This window comes from Gymnoscopelus microlampas (assembly GCF_963454915.1).
Source record: "Gymnoscopelus microlampas genome assembly, chromosome: 6".
Taxonomy (NCBI): domain Eukaryota; kingdom Metazoa; phylum Chordata; class Actinopteri; order Myctophiformes; family Myctophidae; genus Gymnoscopelus; species Gymnoscopelus microlampas.
The window spans coordinates 22,585,475-22,607,537 of NC_139943.1; the positions used below are offsets into that span (position 1 = coordinate 22,585,475).

Consider the following 22,063-nt stretch of genomic DNA (forward strand, 5'->3'; position numbering starts at 1 on the left):
CCGGTCGCTGCGAAACTGTGCACACCCACTCCCTGGATGCCAATTCAGAACCTCTGCCCCACATTTTTCACATGGGCCTGTCATAACGCCACCAGGAGGCCGATTTGTGCAAAACCCATTTTTTTCCATTACTCCTACAGCTTTTATCCAAACGTCATGCAAATCAGTACACAGTATCTCTATAGTCATGTGATCAACCCGGATCTGTCCGATTTCCCATATTCCATCCTCATTGGCTAAGGATGGCTTCCAAAGTTTGCAGGACTGGTCCGTTTTGAACAAACTGCCTCAAATCATGAACGCAGCACATGCACATTCCCACTAGGGCGAGGAAGAAATGCCACTTGAAAATTTTCAAATCAGCCTCATGGTGGCGCTATAACTCCGCACACTCCCTAGAGGCCAAGAAAAAACAGGCCGACTTATGTAAAATACGTTTTTGGAGATTATTCCTTCAGATTCTGTCCAAAAAACACGCAAATTGGTACACAGTATCTCCATAGTCATGTGATTCTGATGGATCTGTCTGATATTTCATATTCCATCATATTTGGCTTACAGTGGCTTCCAAAGTTTGCAGGATTGGTCAGTTTTGAACAAAATGCCTCAAAACATGAACGCAGTGTGCAATTTCCGTGAAATTTTGCATGCAGATTCCCACTAGGCCGAGGAAGAAATGCTCCCCTTTTCACATTCACATTGGCCTGTTATAGCGCCACCAGCAGGTCTAATTTAGCAAAACACATTTTTAGAACAAAACGCCTCAAATCATGACTGCAGTGTCCGATTGAAAGGCCTAAGAAGAAATGGCACCCTTTTCACATTGGGATCCCGGACCCCTGTTGAAGACCCCTGGTATGGAGTAAACATACAGTATGAGTACTTTGACTTTGACACACTTTGGCATCTTTATTGATTATAAAAACATATGTAAAATGACATACATCGTCACACCATTATCAAAAGGATACACACAAAAAAGCCAGCAGCTTATTTCCATTGCGGTCCTTTCGTATGTATGTGCAAATAATGTGATACATATCGTGATACAGTATGAGTTTGCAGTATGAGCATATTGTGTGAGAGTACAGTATGTCTCAGTTTGCAGTGTGAGCATACTAAATGGTGCATTTATATATAGCGCTTTTATCCAAAGCGCTTCACATAGATTGTGCATTACATTCACCCATTCACACACACACACACACACACATTTCACACCGATGGCGGAGGAAACCATGCAATGCACCAACCTGCTCATCGGGAGCAATTAGGGGTTCAGCGTCTTGCTCAAGGACACTTCGACACTAACTCTGGGGGACCCTGGGATCGAACTGGGAACCCATCCGGCCACTCTACCCCTGAGCCACTGCTGCCCATGCATACTATATTAGAGTGCAGTAAAGGCCAGTCCACACCAACACAACTCCTTGCACAAAACCATTTTAGAGACGCAGCGGTGTGGACTGACCAGTTGCAGAGCGCTGCCATTTGGAGATAATGGTTGCAAGTAGTTGCAAGGAGTTGAATTGGTGTGGAGTCTGTGGACTGGCCTTAAAGGGCAAGACCACTTTGGTAGAGGTTTGGGTACCTTGCCATGGTGTAACTCCAAAGGTGGACAATAAATAAAAAATAATTGCTCCATTGATTAGAAATTGATAATTCAAAATATGCTCCTCATTGACTTACATTGTACGCTGAAACAGCTCTCAAAGTCACTTAAGCACATAAACGAACGGAAACAAAGTTGATTCAGACAATATGGAACATCACAAAACCCAGTACTGTTTTTTTTCTTTTTTTTATAAGAATGTTAACTTCTTGTTCATTTTGCAATTTTTATTAAGAAGAAAACCTGGACTGGATCCGCGGATCCGGATCTTCAAACAGTGAAATCAGCAGGAAATTTTATTAAAAAAATAAACAGTACTGGGTATGGTGATGTTCTAATCTATTTTTGTCTGAATCAACTTTGTTTGTGTTCGTTTATGTGCTAAAGGAGTGACTTTAGAGAGCTGTTTTACCGTACAATGTAAGACTTGTAAGTCAATGAGGAGCATATTTTTAATGATAAATTTCTAATCAATGGAGCAATTATTTTTGATTTGTCCACCTTTGGAGTTACATCATGGTAACTACACAACCCAAACCTCTACCAAAGTGGTCTTGCCCTTTAAGAGTGTGCAATAATTATGACTGTACTGTATCAGCGTACAGTATAAGTGTACATTTTTTTTCACATCACATCTTTTCCCTGAGGCTTACTTACAAATATCAACCAGGAAAACTGTGCACAGATGATGTGCTTCATAATTATCATTACACTATGTTAAACATTGCATGAACGCATAGTGTTTGTGTCTAGAAACAGTGGTATCAACAACACCAGCCAATGACTGACGAGACGATGACGAGACGATGTTTCAAGTTAACTGGAGACACACTAAAATAGATTTTGCTCAGTCCAAATAGATATTTATTTCATTTATCTAATTTGGCCAAAAACGTCATGTGGCTAATGAGACATGGGATGCCTTGGATTTTCCCAGACAGTCTGCGAGGGTTGGCACTCTAATCTCCAATGACGTTAAAAGCATTTGCGTATTTTTTTCAACATAGCAACATCCTACTCCCTCTGCAAGGTCCATTGTTTTATAATTTCATGGCATGATTCGAGGTCGTCCTTTTACCCAAGAGTTCATTGGTTATGGAGCTTGTGTTAAGTGAAACTTAAATAAAACACCTTTCTAGGGTTGTAAACTAAAAAAAACAGGAAAGCAGAGTTTCACATAACAAGGTTACTAGTTAGAACTTTGTGGGAAGCAGATAGTAAAATCTTGTCCCCAGAGACAGATCAAATTAGGAATGAGGCTGCCTTTCATCCTGTCTCCTAAATACTATACATTAAACGGTGTACTTTGAACTGGATATTGTACGTGAGCAGCAACCGCACATTAAAGTGTGAAGTCAACTTTGAAAATCCTCACAGGAGATCAAAAGGTTAATAAGTCGGGCTGATTGAGAGAGTGGCAGATGTCTGAAATGATTCCCTGTGACTAATCAGCACCGCTGCGCGTTAAAGCACCGCACCTGAAAGAAGCCTGTAAATGGTCCTTGGCATGAAAAAGGTTAACTGCTGTACATCAAACTACAGAGGGAGTTAAGGAAGAAGGAGAAGAATCCTCCACAATCCTCCATTATGTTTTATTACAAACAAAAAAGCAGCAGTAGCCCTGAAACATGACTGTCATGGTATGACAGTCATGTTTCAGGGCTACACTGGTGCAGCCATAAAAAGCTGGAGAGGCAGCCTGCAGTGGCGCGGGAAGGGGGGGGCTACGGGGGCTGCAGCCCCCCTGATGATGGGAAAGGATTTAAAAAAAAAATGTTTTATTACATTTAAATTTAATTAAAAGAATTAAATAACGTAACCCTAACCTAACCCTAACCCTAACCCTAAAACCGAAATAAAGTAAAGGAAAAAAAGTGCCAAAACCCACCCAAACCCGCACATTTTTCGACCCGAACCCGCAAAAAAATCGCGCGCACAGACGGGACACATCAAGCGGATTCCCCCGACGCTCAGCCCCCCTGGCTATTAAGTACTTCCCGCGCGCCTGGCAGCCTGTGAGAGACAACTGTTTGTTTGTTTAAGAGTCATAAAACTTGCCTTTTGTGGTGCACGTTGCAGGGTAGAACGTGCGTTCTAGTTCATTGTCATTTGTTTGTTTGATGTCCTCAAGCTAAAGCAACATGATTGTTGATTTAGAAACTAATGTGATTTGTTTATTGAGATATATAGATTGATAAAAACGGTTGGAATGCTGCTAAAATCCAGTCTATTATATTTGCATTTCATATGAGACTGCATGTTTAAAACGGTTAAAAACCTAAAAGAAAGTAAAAACAATGTTCAAGAATATATGTAAAGCATGTAGTTTTGCATTTATTATTTCATGTGCATTGTATTTACAGTAATTATTTATTATTTTTCATTTAAGGTTTTTCACCTTGCAACTATACCTTACTACCTACATAAGATGTACTGCAACAACAAAAACTAAAGTAAAGAAGAACTAAAAAGAAAACAAATTGTGGTCATTGTACGAGTGAAACCCAGTTAAAACCTCCTACGGACTGTACCATCCCTTTCAAGCGGAGAAACTGCAAATATACTAAATAGCTTGACACCAAGATTAGTTTGATTGTTTAAGTGGATCCGTCTGCCTCAATCCCCCAGGAGCCTTGCTGTTTTCCTGAGCAACACGCCAAAGGTCACTGGGTCACTATAGTTGTTGTTACTGTAACCGTAGTCAGGGAAAATGAGATGGTCATAAACATGGTGGACAGTGGACTACCTCGAATACACCCCAGAGACAACTGGGGGCATACACTGCTAGAGATGTTACAACCAGCACCATGTCTATCCATAATACAATTCCAGTTAGCTTTTCATACTTCCAGTGGAGTAGTGAACCGAAGTGGACAGGTCAGAACATGGGAGCACAGCCATGCTCATGCAATATCCAGCAATGTGTATCAACAGACCACTATTTGGATACAGTGCCAGACACTGACATAATGAAGCGATTAGTATTGTGATAAAAAGGCTGCTGACACGAACATTAAACTCATCATGGAAGCTCATTTAAATTAGACCATGAATTAATAGTTTTTAAATGTGGAATCGCATCTACAGTGTAGCTGAGTGAAGTAACATTTTCCTAAAATTCTATTAATACTTCCATAGTGACATATGTTCCCTTCCTATTCATTTCAATAGGTCACTGCGTACATTGTCCTATTATCAATTAACCACTTAAACCCTGAATACTTCGGTGTACGTCAATAACAAACTTTGCCAATCTACAAGCTTACAACGCATCGCTTTGGGATGTGTTGTGAGCTTGTAGATCGGCAATTTTCCCCTGAATGTTCACAAATTTTGGCCAAATGTTTGTCTATTTTGGGTAATGTTTATGTTTATTTTCACCTATTATTAATGGGATACTAGGGTTCAAGTGGTTGAAGGTTTGATTTGTTTTCATAAGCTGAAGAAGTGACACAGAATTGAATTATGCCCTCCGGTTTTACTTTGATCGACACAGTATCCTGCTTCTGATGGATTATTGTCCTCTTCTCTTCCTGTGGTGAAAGTGATACCAGGAATGAATGATGTGTTGCACTGAAACATGTAAATGTAGTGTTGCCTCGAGCAGTGTCTGTAAACTGGTGAGTCGGGATGCGAGTGGGTGGATGTCCCAACACGATTGCGGACAAAGAACAACTTTGATAGAATATTGTATTATTAAATTAGGTCTTATGGTCTAGACTAGGTGTTAAGAGACATTAGATGGTGACTGGAAGGTTGCCAAGTTGAAGCCTCAAAACTTGGGTAGACCTAGGTGCACGGAGTGAACATGTAACTCTCTTCCCCATGACCCCCAGGGTTATGCCCTTGAGCAAGGCAATTAACCCTGCAACTGTTTCTGTGAAGCTGTTCTATGGCAAACAGTAGGGTAGGGCTGTGTAGTTGTCTGTGGCAGTAACCCAAGTACACTGTATGTGATGTTGTGCTTATTGCATGACTAAGAAACAACACATTGATCCTGTGTGTCCACTGTCCAGCAAACCCCCTCTGAATATAGTCTGATAACTGCACTGGGTTGCCAGCTCTTCCAGACAGCCTTGTCTACAGTGTTTTTCTCCCTGCCACCCTTGATCCACTCTTGAGCTGTTCTTCAGTTCATTACGTTGGCGGTTTACTCTCAGTATTGTTATGTTGTGTTTGAGTGGGGATCTAGGATGCCGCTAATCCCCCACTGAGAGAGGTGCAGTTGCATAACATGCTCAGACTTGAATACAACAGACAGGGGTACAGCTGCCTACTGGAGAGAAGGGCAACCAACTCGATTGCAACAGACACGTATACACACTGGCTGAAATTAGAAGACCGCAGCCACTTAAACCCTATATACTTAGTTTTACGTCACATAGCGGAAATAACCAATCTACAAGCTCACAACACCATGTCGCGTTGTGAGCTTGTATATCGGCTATTTTCACTGACTGTTTGCCTGTTTTCGCCAAATATTCACCTAATTTTTCTAATGTTCGCATATTATGGTTCATGTGGTTCATCTATTAGGGTCGTTTCAGACGGGGAGCGTCTGACGCGCCTATGTAAATAATTTTCAATGAGAGCCGGGCGATTATTTGGGACTCGCGGAGAAGTTGAGGGGCGGTGAGGTGAGCCAGCGCGGTCCCGTGAAATTCTCACACTCGTGCTCGTTTGTGCACACACGCACTGGCGGCAAGAGCTGGATTGTGGTGATCTTTTTTCCCCCCCCGCTACGCGCAGGAGGACAAAACAACACTGATCGCGGCCCCCGCTGATCCGAGCGGTAACGCCCGTGTCCACCGTTCTCCGTCTGTAATGACCCTTAGGGTTCATGTGGTTGAGGATTCTCAGGGGGAGGATATCAGAATAGTAGTAATAGTTTTCATCATTGCTGCCCTGATGATGAAGGGTCATTTTTAAAGCCTGGCGGCCCTGATGGCAATGTCACGGCCACTTAGAGTCTAGATTTTAGAACAGCCAGACAAGCTTCATTTGAGGATGTCATTATGAAATTCAAAGGTCAATGTAGCCAGGAGTAATATGTCACATGCTCTCGTTTCTCTTTGTTTCTGAGGTGTACAGTACAGTATACGCCCCTTTGGTCTTTTCAAATATCACCTTTAAAATCTGCCCCCCCCCCCCTCCCTGTAACTGTGATTACTGTGTAATCACAGTAATGATTACACACTATCACCTCTAATTTGAGAATATGTCCATGGTAGGTTATCTTATCATCCGTAAGGCTATACCCTACCCCCCTAGATGGAGATGTACCGTATTCCCCCTCCCAGAAACGTGCACAGTTGAGATTTTGACTATACTGTATTTATCTGAACATCTGGTGTCCCTCTAACTTTTCAGATTTGGATACGCGTCTGTGTCCATTTGCTGCTGTTCATCACGCTTGGAGTCCATTCCAGTGAATTTGTCGTCAACCCTGTGACAGATGACATCTCAAGACTCTCGGTTTTGGTAAGCCTTATACTACAAACCACTGTAGGTTTGAGTTGAACTAATTTAAGACGATTTCTTATCTCTGGTATGATATACTATCATGCATACTGTCAGTTTCGATCAGAACATGTATTATTTTCGTTTATTTCATCATCCACCTGTCAATCTATCCATCTATCTATATTTCTGTATGTCTACCCATCTATTGTTTTCCTCTAAGCTTGTTGAGAGGCAGCGGCGTAACAAGGCAACAGTGGGCCCAGACGCGGGGTGTTCACAGGGGACCTCAACTCTCCCCCCAGACAGAACAGAACACAGAAAACAGCCCAAACTGCGCATTTCGGTCTATAAACCAAGAGGACAGCGGCGTACTGTACAGTAGTTACGAGGTCTAGATGAACGTGTACCTCGCCTCTAATGACTTCCAGTGTTGCCAGATTTTGTGAGAGAAACAAGCAACCAGGCCTATGAAAAATATATATTTTTTAGCGGTGCCAACCGCTCTACGTTTGACTCTGTCCGTATGAGTGTCCGTCCGTATGTTATGTCCGTCCGTATGTTTGAACACGGCAAGGTAGCAACACATGCGCCACTTCAACACACACACACGCACACACACACACACACACACACACACAAGCCAATACTGCACACATGCGCACACACGAACACACGCGCACACACACACACACACACTTGACGTCCGTATGAGCACGGCGTATGAGCACGGGATGAGCACGGCAAAGAAGCAACACATACAAACACACGCGCACACACACACACACACACGGACTTGGAGATTGCCTATGCCATCTCTCCCCTCATTGGCCACACGTGCCACTGGTTATCAAAGAGGGGTCCAGGGACCCCCAGCGTATGTTATGTCCGTCCGTCCGTATGAGCACGGATGAGCACGGGATTTTAAACAGCTATAACTCCAGTTTGCGGCATGCCACCAAGTCCAAATTTGGTTTGTGGACTTAGACCACCAATAGGGACGAGCATTAATTGCTGAAGCCCCGCCCCCTCTGTCTTCCCATTGGCTGGCCTTTAAACAGCCATAACTCAAGTTCGCAGCATGCTATGGAGTACAAATTTTGTACATGGACTAAAACCACCAATAGGGACGAACTGTAATTACTTAAGCCCCGCCCCCTCTGTCTGCCCATTGGCTGGGCTTTAAACAGCCATTATTCCAGTTTGCAGCATGCTACCAAGTACAAATTTGGTAAGTGGACTCAGACCACCAATAGGGACGAACTGAAATGAGTTACGCCCCGCCCCAAAGGCACCGCTTCCTTCACACAGGGTGTGATTTTATTATTAAGTGTGCCTGCCATGCAATGGCAAAAAACTAATGTAATCCGCCATACTTAATAATAATAATAATATTTATTTATGTTTTCTTGCAAACTTCGAACGACCACTCCTGCCACACGGTTTACTTTACCCTGGCAAACTATACATCAAAACATGCGGCTTGGCCGGGACAAGCTGGCTATTACGCAAATACGCTAATACACAAAACTACGTAACCATGCCCCTTTTAGTCCCCCATTGAAAACCATGTAAAAAAAAAGTGCCCAAAACGCTTGAAACTTCGCCTACTGAACAAATGCATCGGGCTTCGTTTTAGCCTCAGACCATCGGAAGTGGGTGAAACAAGCACTTGAAACCATTTGAGTAATTGTTTATAATTACTGTGAAACTATTGTGGGTCTCCAGCCAGCTGCAGGCACACTTTTCTTATGTTTCTAGTTTTATTTTACCAACCTAAATGACCCCAAATGACTCTGGGCCCCAACGCAACTGCGTTGTCTGCATCACACTAGTGACGCCCCTGTTGAGAGGCACTACCTGAACCCCATAAACACTGTTTAGTGTTAGTGTTTCCCCATTGGGTAACAAACAGTATTTTCCATTGAGACCCCTTGGTTATCCTTCGGAGAAAGGCTGTAAACTTCACGTGAATGTCATAAAACAAGACTTAACAGTGTATATTTTGACATTCCCGGGAAGTCTTTGAGCTGCTGTTTGCAACCTCAAGAGACCAGTCACTGTCTTAAACTTGACCCACTGACCTAAAGACCCCCAAAAATGTAGATAGTAGCCATGTCTTTTTTAGCTGTTGTCCTTATCCAGTGTGACCTATCTTGAGAGAGCAGGTAACAATTCAGCATCTTGCTAAAATAACTTGTGGTGGATATATTGTATATGGCTACAGAAGTGATCAAACCTGACATCTTTCAGTGATATGTTCAGTGAGTGTTCTCTTTACTCATGGAATTAATTAATGAAATAAATGTTCAACACTGCCACTTCAAACCAGGTCAATGATGGCCATTTCATCGTGACTGAATTCAATAACCGTAAAGATTAACGAGTTACGATGCATAAAATGGCAACCATAATGCAGTTGTAATTGCTACTCTTTGAAAAGAAAAACTGCCACCACCAATCTTCATTATCAAATGACACACTAATCCACTACAGAAATTATACATTTCTGAACTTCTGATGTACAGTATGTTACAAACCATCCAGACCTCCCAGATCGTCTACTGTAGGACAGGTCTGCTTTCTGTCCCCAGAGAAAAACTAAAAATTAAACTAGTAGAAGCAGAGATTAATTGTTATGCTCCACATATCTGGAACAAATTACGGACCCAAAACTACAGGTCTGCTACAGTTTGTTTAAATCAAACCTGAAGACTTTTCTATATGCAGCTGAATTTTATTGACGTTTTTGACACATTTCTTGTCCTGCACTGTAGCTTTATTCTCATATTTGTATAATTGTCTCCGCCAGGCCGTAAGGCATGGCGAGAGAGTATGTTTTACCCCCTGTCCGTCCGTCCGTCCGTCCGTGTGTCCGTCCGTCATTCTGTCATTTTGTGTACAGCTAATCTCTGGCACCGTTGGCTTGATCGCAGCGAAACTGTGCACACACACTCCCTGGATGCCAGAGTAGAACCTCTGCCCCACATTTTTCAAATGGGCCTTTTATAGCGCCACCAGGAGGCCGCTTTTTGCAAAACACATTTATTGACAGTACTCCTATAGATTTTAACCAAACATCACGCAAATCAGTACACAGTATCTCTATAGTCATGTGATCAACACGGATCTGTCCAATTTCCCATATTCTCTCCTGATTGGCTAAGGTTGGCTTCCAAAGTTTGCAGGATTGCTCCGTTTTCAAAATGCCTCAAATCATAAACGCAGCTTGCGATTTCCGTGAGATTTCACACGTACATTCCCACTAGGCCGAGGAAGAAATGCCACTTGAACATTTTCAAATCAGCCTCATGGTGGCGCTATAAAAGGCCAATTTGTGTTTTTAACTATAACTGTACCGATCTGCGTGAAACTTCGCACGTACACTCCCTAGAGGCCAAGGAAAAACAACTGCCCTGCATTTTTCACATTTGCCTTTCATAGCGCCACCAGGAGGCCGACTTATGTAAAACAATTTTTTTGATATTAAGCCTTCAGAATGTATCCAAATTTCACGCAAATCGGTACACATGATCTCTATAGTCATGTGATCAAGATGGATCTGTTTAATTTTTCATATTCCATCCTGATTGGCTAACATTGACATCTAAAGTTTGCAGGAGTGGCCCGTTTTGAACAAAATGCCACAAATCATGAATGCAGCGTCCGATTGCGTTGACACTTTGCACGCACATTCGCACTACGCTGAAGAAGATGCCACCCTTTTAACATTGCCCTATTATAGCGCCACCAGGAGGCCGCTTTTGCAACACTTTTCTTTTTTATATTACTCCTACAAATTCAAACATCATGCAAATCGGTACCCATTGTCTCTATAGTCAAGTGATCAACATGGTTCCATCCAATTTTTCATATTCCATCCTGATTGCCGAATTCCAAACATTGCTGCCCCACAATAACCTACCTGACCTGGCGGAGACCTGTGCTCCGAGGAGCACTTTTTCTAGTCATGTAATGTTTTTATTTGAACTTATTCTTGTTTTCTGTTCTCTTAACTCTTTAATAACTCATTTTAATTGTATTCAAATGTTCTTTTATAATGTGTTTCTTTAGCACTTTTTCTTAATGCTCTTAAAGCAGCACTATGTAACTTTTTAAAAACTATGTAGCATTTTATGTCCCACAAAATTATAAAGTTACATGTTTAAGCAATAACAATCATTCTTCCATAAATGTATAGACTCAGGGGGGTCCCTGCTAGGGGCTTGACTGTATATTACTATGTATAGACATTTGCCAAGGCACCAAGGCAGAACTGCCAGTCAACGCAAAGACTGGCCAATCACAGCGCATCCGCACCAGACATGCTTGTAGAGACTCTTGGGTAATGAAGTCAAAGACGTTGGCTGCCATGTTATTTGTCTCCAAAGTGGCCAATGATACCCCAAACTACATAGTGCTGCTTTAATGTTCTGTGTAAAGTATTTTGAATTGCCCCGTTGTTGAAATGTGCCATACAAATAGAACATGCCTTGCCTTTCCAATGAATCTTAAATTAATTGTATATTCTTTTTTATTTTACAGAGACAAAACATTCCTAAAGATTATAAGATTCCTGTGCATTACGTTCCTAAAGAAGAGGTGAGTTGGTTACATTAGATTATGTTAATGATTTAATTATTTGTGAATTAATCCATTAATCAATTACCGGTATTTAAACAATAAAATGATGGTAAAATAAAGTAAAAAATAACGGTAAATGCTCATCATATGTTTCTGAAACCAAACCGACAGCTGAAACAGTTTAATATCTTTATCCAGCATTCAAACACACGCGTTTTCATATACTGTAGGCCTACATCATTAAATTGATTAATTCATTTAAAGGTATCGTTTCTGTCCTACTTCACAGTGTAAAATGAGTATAATTTTCCTTGTTTGATTTTATCTCTTTTCCTTGCAGGGTGGAATGTGTTGGGTCAAGTTAAATGTTTTCTACTTGGAGGAAAGTTTAAAAGATTTAGCGCATAAGTTTGGGAACATTTCATCTAACAGAAAAGATATCAGCATTTTCATCCAAATGTTGCAAGAAATGCGTCTCTACATGGGGTCTGTGGTATGTTGTCTTTTAATATGGATTGTCTTTTAGTTGCATTGATGTGCTGTAGGCCTTCAGTAGACTACAGTATATGCACATTGTTGATGTAAAAATAGCATGCATGCTCAAAGATTGCACAAGCTGAATGAACAATGTTGAACGAATATGTTTTAGATACAGATTTTATCTGCATCTATGTTGTGACTGAATAAACATCCCATCTTCACATTCTTTGTTTCTTAAGTTGGACACCTCTTGCATAGACTATGACAAAATACATCTTAAGCTTGAAAAATGATTTTGTTGTATTGTTTTTGTATTCACAGGAACCCATAATGTACGATTTTGAATGCCACTACAGAAAAGAGCGGTGGCCGACAGCACGGTACTTTGACTTTGTGGAAGACTTCCTCATAGCTGCACAGTACAGAGAAGATTCAGATGAATGTGATCCCCCTCCATGTCCCACTACAACAACATACACACCATCATCAACAACAACAACAACAAAAACAACAACAACAAAACAGTATCTACCAGGTGAATGTTTAAACACTTAAACCCCATATATTCGTTGTACGTCAAATACCGAAGATTTACAAGCTCACAATGTGGCGCAATGTAACGTGCTGTGAGCTTGTCAATATGCTATTTCAGCCAAATATACCTATTCTCACTGACAGCCTATTGTTGCAAGATGTTCGCATATTATGACATGCCCAGAAGAGGGACGATAGGGTTCATGGTTGATTAATAGCGTATTTATTACCTTACCCCTTTGATATTTCATAATTTAATCACCCACAATAGACACATAATGGTAGTACATTGGCATCAATATACTGATAGGGGTGTGGGAAAAAATCGATTCGAATACGAATCACGATTCTCATGTTGGACAACTCAGTATTTTTGTATAATGACATTTTTGAGAAGTGTCAAGTTCTGGGCTGAATTGGGGAAAAAACTATTTTGAATCGGAAAATAACTTTTTTGAATCGAGAATCGTTTGTTTTGAAAAAAATCGGGATCGTGACCCCAAGAATCAGAATCGAATCGTGAGATAGCAGACGATTCACGGCCCTAACAGTTGATGTTTTACCTAGTACACAGAGTTGCCTACAGGAGAAGTGAGCAATTAAATGCCTAGCTTGAGGGTAGCTTACAGTCATTGCTGTGGTAAGGAAGAGCAAGAGTGCAGGTTTGCACACGACTGTTCTTGCCAAACCCGGCCACAGCGGGACGTTTGGTCATCATATATACAATGCATTTAAATGGCAATGCGAGCAGACAAAAGATTTTTTCACTATTTTTTATTTGATTATTACTTTATTATCTTTTTCGTACATTTTTTGGAAATTTCAAAATTGTTCTAAAGCAATGCATTGTTATTAAAAAGAAAATGCACTTTCTAATTTGCACTTTTTAATACTTTTAAGTATTTCTAAAAGCAAGTACTCCAGTACTTTAACTGAAGAACACATTTGACAGAGCAACTTTCACTTGTAGTTGAGTAACATGACCATGAGTATCTACGCTTTGACTTTTTGAAGTACTGGTGTTGGGTACTTTGTCCACCACTGCCTACTACCGTGCCATCTGCTTTGTGAATAGCCTCTTTTTTTAGGCCAGATCTCTTGTGACAGTTGCTTTAGTTTTTTTTTTCTTCTTCTTTTTTGTCCAGCAAGGTACGTCTTTTTTTTTCACAAGAATGTTGTGAGATTAAAAAAAATCTAAAATGGCCCCTGTGCTCGGACGTCCCATTGTAACTTTGCTGTGGTTTGTGAGTCACGGAACCAAGGGAAGATGTCCCCAGGTAGACCATGTGAAAGGAAGAAAAGGACCGAAACCTCAATTGTAAAAGTGTTGATTACAGAGCAATCTTCCAATCTTCCCAAGCGCTTTGGCTTTTCTTTGCTTGAGCGGCCAGATCAGACCTTTTGTCTGGGGAGGGAAGAAAAGGCGGCAGTGAGGTGACTTTTTAGCACCTGACAATGAGCCGTTTTCATCGTTGGCCATTAACACTCCACCCTCTTCTACTTTTTGCTCCATCTTTTTCTGTCCTTTATCTCCCTTAAACTCAACCAAACCATCACTATATGTTGTCCGTTTACTTTTTAGACTCTTCTGCAGAATCACCGCTGCCCTCCGGTACAGCAGCAGACTGTGATTCTGCATCAACAGACTGCAAATCATGTAAGTTTATAGAAAGGAATGCCTTCCCCTTGAATTAAGGAAAGTGTTGTTGAACCAGCCCAGCTGGTGTGTTGAACAGTAAACTTTTGCCTGCTACAGTATTTTTTGCCACATTCTCGAGCGTATTAGTGGATCTCCCTGAAGCTATTGTCACTTGATTAATGACACACCGCAGGGTAAACCCTCCATTAGATCTAGCTTTAACTCGTGACATTCATGCCTCGTCTCGTCTCGTTTGGCTCAAACATTTTCCTTGTCATGTCACACAGCGACGTGCTAACCACTTGAACCCAAGCACCCGTATTCCAGAGCTAACATTCTGCTGAAATATTAGATCTAGATCGGCTATTTTTGGCGAAGATATTTAGGGTACAAGAGGAGGGGGCCTATTGGAAGATTCCACCTTGGAATGCGTTCAACTAAGTATAGGGTGTAAGTGTTTAGAAAGGAAATGGTGCCAATACTGCCATGGTATTTGAAAGCATGGGAAGACAATTGACACTTTTAAGATTATGATTTTATTAAATTCATCATTTCTATTTACTTAAATATCGGGAGGAATTCTACTGCTACAAAATCCAGGATGTTCAAAATTGTACACAACATTCTGTAATTTGGTTCTCTCCATTTCTTACATTCCTACACAAGTTGAAAAGTCAGCCAGCCCAAAAAAATCCAGAAGAGGAGTGTATTCAGCACTTTGTAGATGGGTAGGAACGACATAATAATTCTCCCACAGTTTTCCTGTTAAAGGAACCCTTAGAGGATTAACATACAAACTATAATTTCCGAAATACAGTATCCCTTAAAAGACACTAATGAGCCATGATATATTAGTGCTGGAATCCATTGCTTGTAGTTGTCATTGTTGATGGATTACAGGCTTGTTGCAAATTAGCAGCACCAAAGACTCAGTTGGCATCTAATGTTATTGAAATTGTGGCATCTCAACTGTATTTAAAACGATTAAATCAACAGCTGAAGGCTGCATGTCAATTAATTAAGGATTGCTTTTGAGGTATTTTTCATCTTTGTCAGTTGACGTTCCAATATAAAAAGTTGTATGCCGCAGTACTGGTCTAAGCAATGAAGCTCTGTCTCATTGCACATGTTCATTCTTGAGCCGTACCAAGTACAATATTGGCTTCATAGCTCTGTATTGAACTCAGTAGATAGTAGACATGGTGTCCTCTTTCAGAGAGATTTCAATGAGTGCAACAGTAGAGTAAGACAAAATTACTAGACAACCAAAATAACAAGAGACCAACAGTGAGGAGACTGGAGAGCATGGGTCACAGTATATAGACAACATGTGTAACTAATACTCTTTACAGTACGTCCCCGGAGTACTAGGTGTAAAGAAGAAAAATAATGTCAACACAAATTGTATAGGCATAAACATCTACAATAGGTATATTATCTTTCAAATCTGTAAAAGCCACGTAAAATGACTACTGGATCACGAAATCTTGTATTTTGTTTGATCATATAAGTGACCTTGTTGTATTTAATTTGGCATTTTCTCACAGGGAATGAGCAGCAGAGGTTCCTCCCTGAGGCAGTAGAGCGAAGTCTTCTGTTATTACTGTTCATCCCGGTGGCAGCCGTTGTATTCCTGCTCGTGTGGAAGGTGAGTTGAACTTTTGCCTGATTTGGTTGCGTGCTAGTGCCGCGCATTGAAAATAGCATATCTAAAAGCTCACAACACATTGCAGGGCGATGCATTGTATAATCTGCTGTTTTACAACCCGCTAAACTGTAATGTCCTGAAGCCTTCCGCATAACCTCTCCTCTTGTCTCCTAGTTTGAGGTATATAGATTTCAGACATGGCTACTAGATGCTTTCCGTTGGTCTCACTAATTCCCTTGTTTGAACTTTTATGTTCTCATATGGTGTCCAGCAAACACTGGCTTGGATTATTATGTGTTTAGATTAGGAATAAGCAACAGATGTTCATGCATCATTTAATACAATGTAAATTAAATAAAAATAAATTCCATTTCCATTGCTAATATTGTGCTTTACTATATTTTAGCGGCAGTGTGCAGGCTGAACGTGCTCTTTTTGGCATTTCTTTGGCAGTTTCGGTTTATTTAGACAGGAGAGAGTGTAGAGAGACGGGAACTGAAGGCAGAGAGAGGGGAGAGAGAGATTTGACACGTAACGGGAGACGGATTCAAACTCGGGTCCTCATGACTCACAAGGAGCATGTGGTTGTTACATTTCCAGGATCCCCCTGAACACTTTTAAACTGACTAAAATTGACACGCACACGCACACACACACACACACACACACACAAATACACACACACACACACACACACACACACACACACACACACACACACACACACACACACACACACACACACACACACACACACACACACACACACACACACACACACACACACACACACACACACACACACACACACACACACACACACACACACACACACTGGAAGGCTTTGATGTAAAGTATTATTTTACGCACACAGGTCCGATCCAGGCGGAACCGGGAAGACCCTGAGCAGAACTCTGGAGAAGGAGGTCTGTTCACAGGGACAGAAGCGACTGCACCTTCCATTACTGTTGAAATAACTGAAAAGTAAGCTAAGTTGTTTTTATTGTATTGTCTCTGTATGCATCTCTGTATGCATAAAGCCATCTGACTAATGCTGATTCAGCCTAGTGTCCCTATTCTGGGGCGAATTAGGTTAAAAATAGCAGATCTACAATCTCACATGCTGCGTCGCAGTGTGTTCTTAGCTTGCTATTGTCAACAAAGATATTCAGTGCAGAGCGAAAAGACAACTAAGTATTAAGTTATTATTATTACTGGTTAAAAATGGGGCCTGAAGTGTATGGCTTTTTCATTTTGGGCCTGTGATATTAACTGCTTTCTCTTCTAAAATGAATTTCAGAGACAAGTTGAACATCATTGATACAGTGTAACTGTCATCTCTTCAATTCCCCTCAGCATCATTGGTGAGATTTTACAAGAAATTACAAGAGAGAGAGTAAAGGCTACAAAGATTTTCTGTGCAAAAAAAAACCCTGTTCCTACAACCACTCTCTCTGTGTTTGTTTCACAGGCTTCCACTCCTGTCCTCCGGTTTGTGTCCCAAAGGAGATCCAATTAAACACGAAGCTTAATTCCGTAGTGATACCCGAGACGCTGTCCAGTGACTGCTCTCCAAATTGGCACTGCCATTACCGAGATTCGTCCGGTTAGAATTATGCTTGCTACTACCGTATGGATACGTTTGCCTTTCTTTTAAGACTATGCTGACCCATCCAGGCCGCCCTCCACCCCCATCCCTGTCATCCTCTCTGATCACAGAAAACACTTAATGGAAAGGATTGATGTTGTCCTTCCCCATAGCAGCTCCCAGCTTCTGAACAGAACCTGTTGACTGGATGAACTCTTTGGGAAAGCTTTTTTCTCCAGCATACAAATCCAATCAGAACATTGCTGGAGTCTGGCTGTATACCCCCTTCTTTCAGCAGCAAAAGCAGAGAGACATTAGCAATCTTTTGTACAGCACTGAGGCATGAATTACTACCTCTAGTCCAGTGGTTCCTAAACGGTGTGCCAAGGCACACTGGTGTGCCGAGAGACAAGTCCAGGTGTGCCTAATTCAAGACATATGAATTATTTTTTAATGTACTATATGACTACTTTGTGTGCACTCATTTCCCATTACAGAGGCAATTCGTTGCCCTAAAAATATTTTAACCACTTTCAACCTGACATCCCTATATTGGGTACGCCATTAGAGGCTTTTAGGCATCGCATCACAACGCGTTGTCAGCTCGTATATCAGCTGTATGTATGTATATATGTATACAGGTGTGCCTTGATAATTTGACTTGCCCATTGGTGTGTCTTGGGCGCAAAAAGTTTGAAAACCACTGCTCTAGTCGGCCTCTATGTTAACCATAGTCTTTACCTGTACACATAATATCTCTGCGTTTCCCATAGCACGCATTGTTTTTGCTTCATCCATACTTTATCCGATGAGGTTATATGATGTATATTTATTTATTGGTGACAGCATTGAGCTGCTGTTGCGGTCGGTGAGATGAACAGCAAATTGTTTGGAGTGATCTAAGCACGATTTCACTAAGGAGGAGTTGTTCCTCAAGGGTACATTACATAGGACATACATTTTATTCATTAACCACTTAAACTCTATATACTTCTTTGACAGGGGTCCCCAGGGTTTTAACCCCCCCCCCCCCCCCCCCCCCGCACATCAAATCTGTTCACCTGAAAAAGCCGGTTGGAATAGTAGATTGGCTATTTTCACCTATAATGTTCACCTATTTTCGCCAAATGCTCGCCTATTATGACATGCCCAGAATAAGGACGCTAGGGTTCAAGTGGTTAATAGTTTTTCGCTCTGAATACTAATGCAGATAACCTTTGGAATATCCTCAAAACCACATTCCTCTACAAATGTCATTGTACAATGTATAATGCTGTAATTACTGGTATATGACATAATGTGTTATGAATGGAAAAGTAGAGAAACAAATACTGTACATTGACTAACTTACATTAACTTAAATAATCATTGTATTCACCTTGTGCTAATGAATATCAGGGAAGAACATTCCAGGATTTTAGTTTTAAGCAAAATGTTTTGTTTTGTTTTTGGGCCAAATGTAAGACAGAGGGGAATTTCCCATAATATTATAGCTTTAAAATACCATAAATAAATAAAATGTGTTACACATATGTCTTTTTCGCAAGTTCCAGACAAACAAAACATTAATTTGGTATAGTATGCCGTTCTAGGAAGGATGAGAGCTATAAGCTTTGAAGGAATGGAAAAGCTAAGATAAACTATACAAAATAATGTTTTTGGAAATTCACACCAAGCTCTATATACTGTACATCAAGGATATACTGTACATCCTTGAATGATCCATCAAATGTTCCTTTTACATACACAACAATAACATCTGTCCTCATCTCAAACCTGTTCATTTCGAGGTACCCATTTCTCCTTTCCCAGCTTGACTTTAACAGGTATCCAGTTGTGCTTGTACACAACAAAAACCCTGCATTAAAAAAATCTTATAGTTATATGGCCGAGTGCGTTTACATGTACGGTATGCTAATATGTCTCTATTGTTTCTTTCTTACCCTGATTAAGGCAATACACCGGTATCTGATTTCCTAAATCAGGATACAGTCTAAATACGAGACGACTCCTTGTTTTTTACCCAGTCTTTTGATTATTTTGGGCATGTACTGTAAATGCTTTGTTTGCTTTTGTTTGCGTTTGTTAGGGTCTGAATATGGGTACACAAAATGTAACAACTTCAACTAATATTAGAAGTGTTTACAAGTTAAACCCAACTTTTGAGTAAAACATGTAAACCCAGCTTATTGTTATAATCACACTAATGCTACACATGTATATGCTTCAATTGAATTATTACCATCATCTGATTATTTGCAGTGGTATTAGTGTGCATGTAAACGCACTCATGACAAGGTCGGTTCACTCGTCACAATATTCCAGATAGTGTTTAATTAACTGTACTACACTAAACAGATCTTAAAGGACAGGACCAATAGTTTGTAAGTTGCTGGAAGGGGTACCGTAATCATGTCAAACATCCACACATGTACAGTACATTGCCAGGTGGAAATGCCATGCAAGTCTTCAATCTTTATATCAAACCATCCTCAGATGATTAACAGCAATTAACAATTCTAAATGATTTTAACCAAATGAAGTTGGGATGGCGATCACAACATGACTTTCATACTGTGTTTGTCAAAAGTAGAAACAGAAGCAAAGATATTCTACCAGGTCAAGAAAATGGCATATTGGAACCTGATTTTTTTTTTTTTTTAAATGGTGTCCTTTCAGAATGATTATTCAAGTGCTTTGAGAGGATTCCTTAAACTTTAAACGGGCTATCACAAAGGACATACTAAATTAGAACAATGATTTCTGTTTAGGAAATTCTGTTCATGAATCAAACAAATATTATTGCCATAACTTTCCATAACAGATCTGGAACCACAAAAATAATTGCAGAATTCAGTTTCCCACAGGTAAATGGGGACTCCTACAATAATGCTACATGTTTAAAATTCTGTCACAGTATACAGCAATGGAAGAACTCCTCAAGCAGTATATCCGACCGACCACTGTATATCCGAGCCCCCTCGGATATACAAAGACAATGAGCCCCACACCCCACCACCTCCCTTCCTATAGGCAATCTCACATTTAACAAGCGTGGAGAGTAGAAGAATGTTCCACCTGTCAGGGAGAAACTAGGTGCAATCAGATCTGTGATCTGTCACACAAAGAAGGCTACATATTTGATGAATATGAATCGGGTTGGCTGCCACAGCTTCAAAAAGCCAGGCAGTAAACCTAAACTAGATTGACAAAATGCTCCATCTCACTAAGTTGGGTGGGGTACTGACTGCTAGAGAATTTCAAGAATGTATACTATTATTTATGGTCTTGCTGTACATTGTACCATGTTCCACTCTTGGTTTTGTGCCTTGTTTGAATGATGTGACTGACTGCTGATGTTTGAACTGTCAAAGCTTGTTTGTCACTAGTCTTTGTTGTTGGAAAAAAAAAAGTGTGAGAGAAAATAAATGTTATTTTACAAGGCAGGATAATTAGGATGATCTCACAACCATGACCCTCTCACTGATTGAACACAGACCTTTTTTTATTCTTTCTTTCTTTTATTTTTCTTTGTAGATAAAGATCACATGTAAACCAGAACAATCCACAGTAGCTAGACAGCACAGGAACTTGGTTTTATTTTGGGTTATTTTGTTGCCCACAGTCTTCATATTACAAGGTTTTTCGTGTTGTATGTTTTCCAGAAAAGGAGTGAAACATCACAAGTGATGACAGAATTAACTGCAGTGGCTGTCACATTTCTGTCTGCATGTTATGTTCTTTAGACTTTGTAACCTTATAGGAAACAGTTCTACAGGTACAGTATACCTGTGTGTTTAATGTGTTTTGGGAATACGCTGTTGGGAATTTTCTATTAGGAGAGTATTTATTGTGGAACAAATTGAGTCTGTTTAAAAACAAAATGTATACCACATTGGTGTTCATATAGTTCAGAGAAACAGTATATTTCAGCATGAATAGCTGAAATGCGTGGTGTGGTTAAGTGTTGTTTGTAGTGTTAAACCATGCAAGAGAATGTTTATTCATTAAAATATGCGATTCTGAGCAACATTTGGAACACGCTACAGTATATATTGATGCTTAGACCAGACCCTATCTCCTCCATCAACTTTAGCTTAACATTTATGTTGACACTTAACTTCTCACTGCTGTTGCTGCTATGCCACCTGAATTTCCCAACAGGGATGAATAAAGGTTTATCTTATCTTATTGTATCTTATCTTAACATTGACCTTATGGTAGTGTATGAGCCTGTATATTAAAGCTACAGTATGGAATCACAATGACACTGTGTAAGTACTTATAGTAATGAGAATCCACCTAATGCATAGGTACTTACAATATGTACAAGTTACATATTGGACATTATGTACTGGCATAATTTTGCATCCGTTTCATGTTAAATATCAGTTAGTTACTGTTATTACATATAGGCCTAATGCATTACTAAGTACCTACACAGTATTACAGTGTAGATGCAATACTTTTAAAGAGGTTAATGCACAGGTTTCACTAAACTCTACTAACTCTACTAAA

General features: G+C 40.4%; 1 protein-coding gene across 1 annotated transcript in view; it reads left to right on the top strand.

Annotated features, from left to right (window-relative positions):
- Window positions 1–20,192, top strand: part of kitlga (kit ligand a) — a 52,736-nt gene extending 32,544 nt beyond the window's left edge. The window contains exons 2-10 of the mRNA XM_084060779.1: window positions 6,983–7,093; window positions 11,618–11,674; window positions 11,997–12,149; window positions 12,458–12,671; window positions 14,253–14,327; window positions 15,857–15,957; window positions 16,832–16,941; window positions 17,258–17,321; window positions 17,429–20,192. Of these exons, the coding sequence (XP_083916905.1) occupies window positions 6,983–7,093; window positions 11,618–11,674; window positions 11,997–12,149; window positions 12,458–12,671; window positions 14,253–14,327; window positions 15,857–15,957; window positions 16,832–16,941; window positions 17,258–17,288 (852 nt within the window). The 3' untranslated portion in view covers window positions 17,289–17,321; window positions 17,429–20,192. The remainder of the gene's footprint in view (window positions 1–6,982; window positions 7,094–11,617; window positions 11,675–11,996; window positions 12,150–12,457; window positions 12,672–14,252; window positions 14,328–15,856; window positions 15,958–16,831; window positions 16,942–17,257; window positions 17,322–17,428) is intronic.
- Window positions 20,193–22,063: the final 1,871 nt, after the last annotated feature.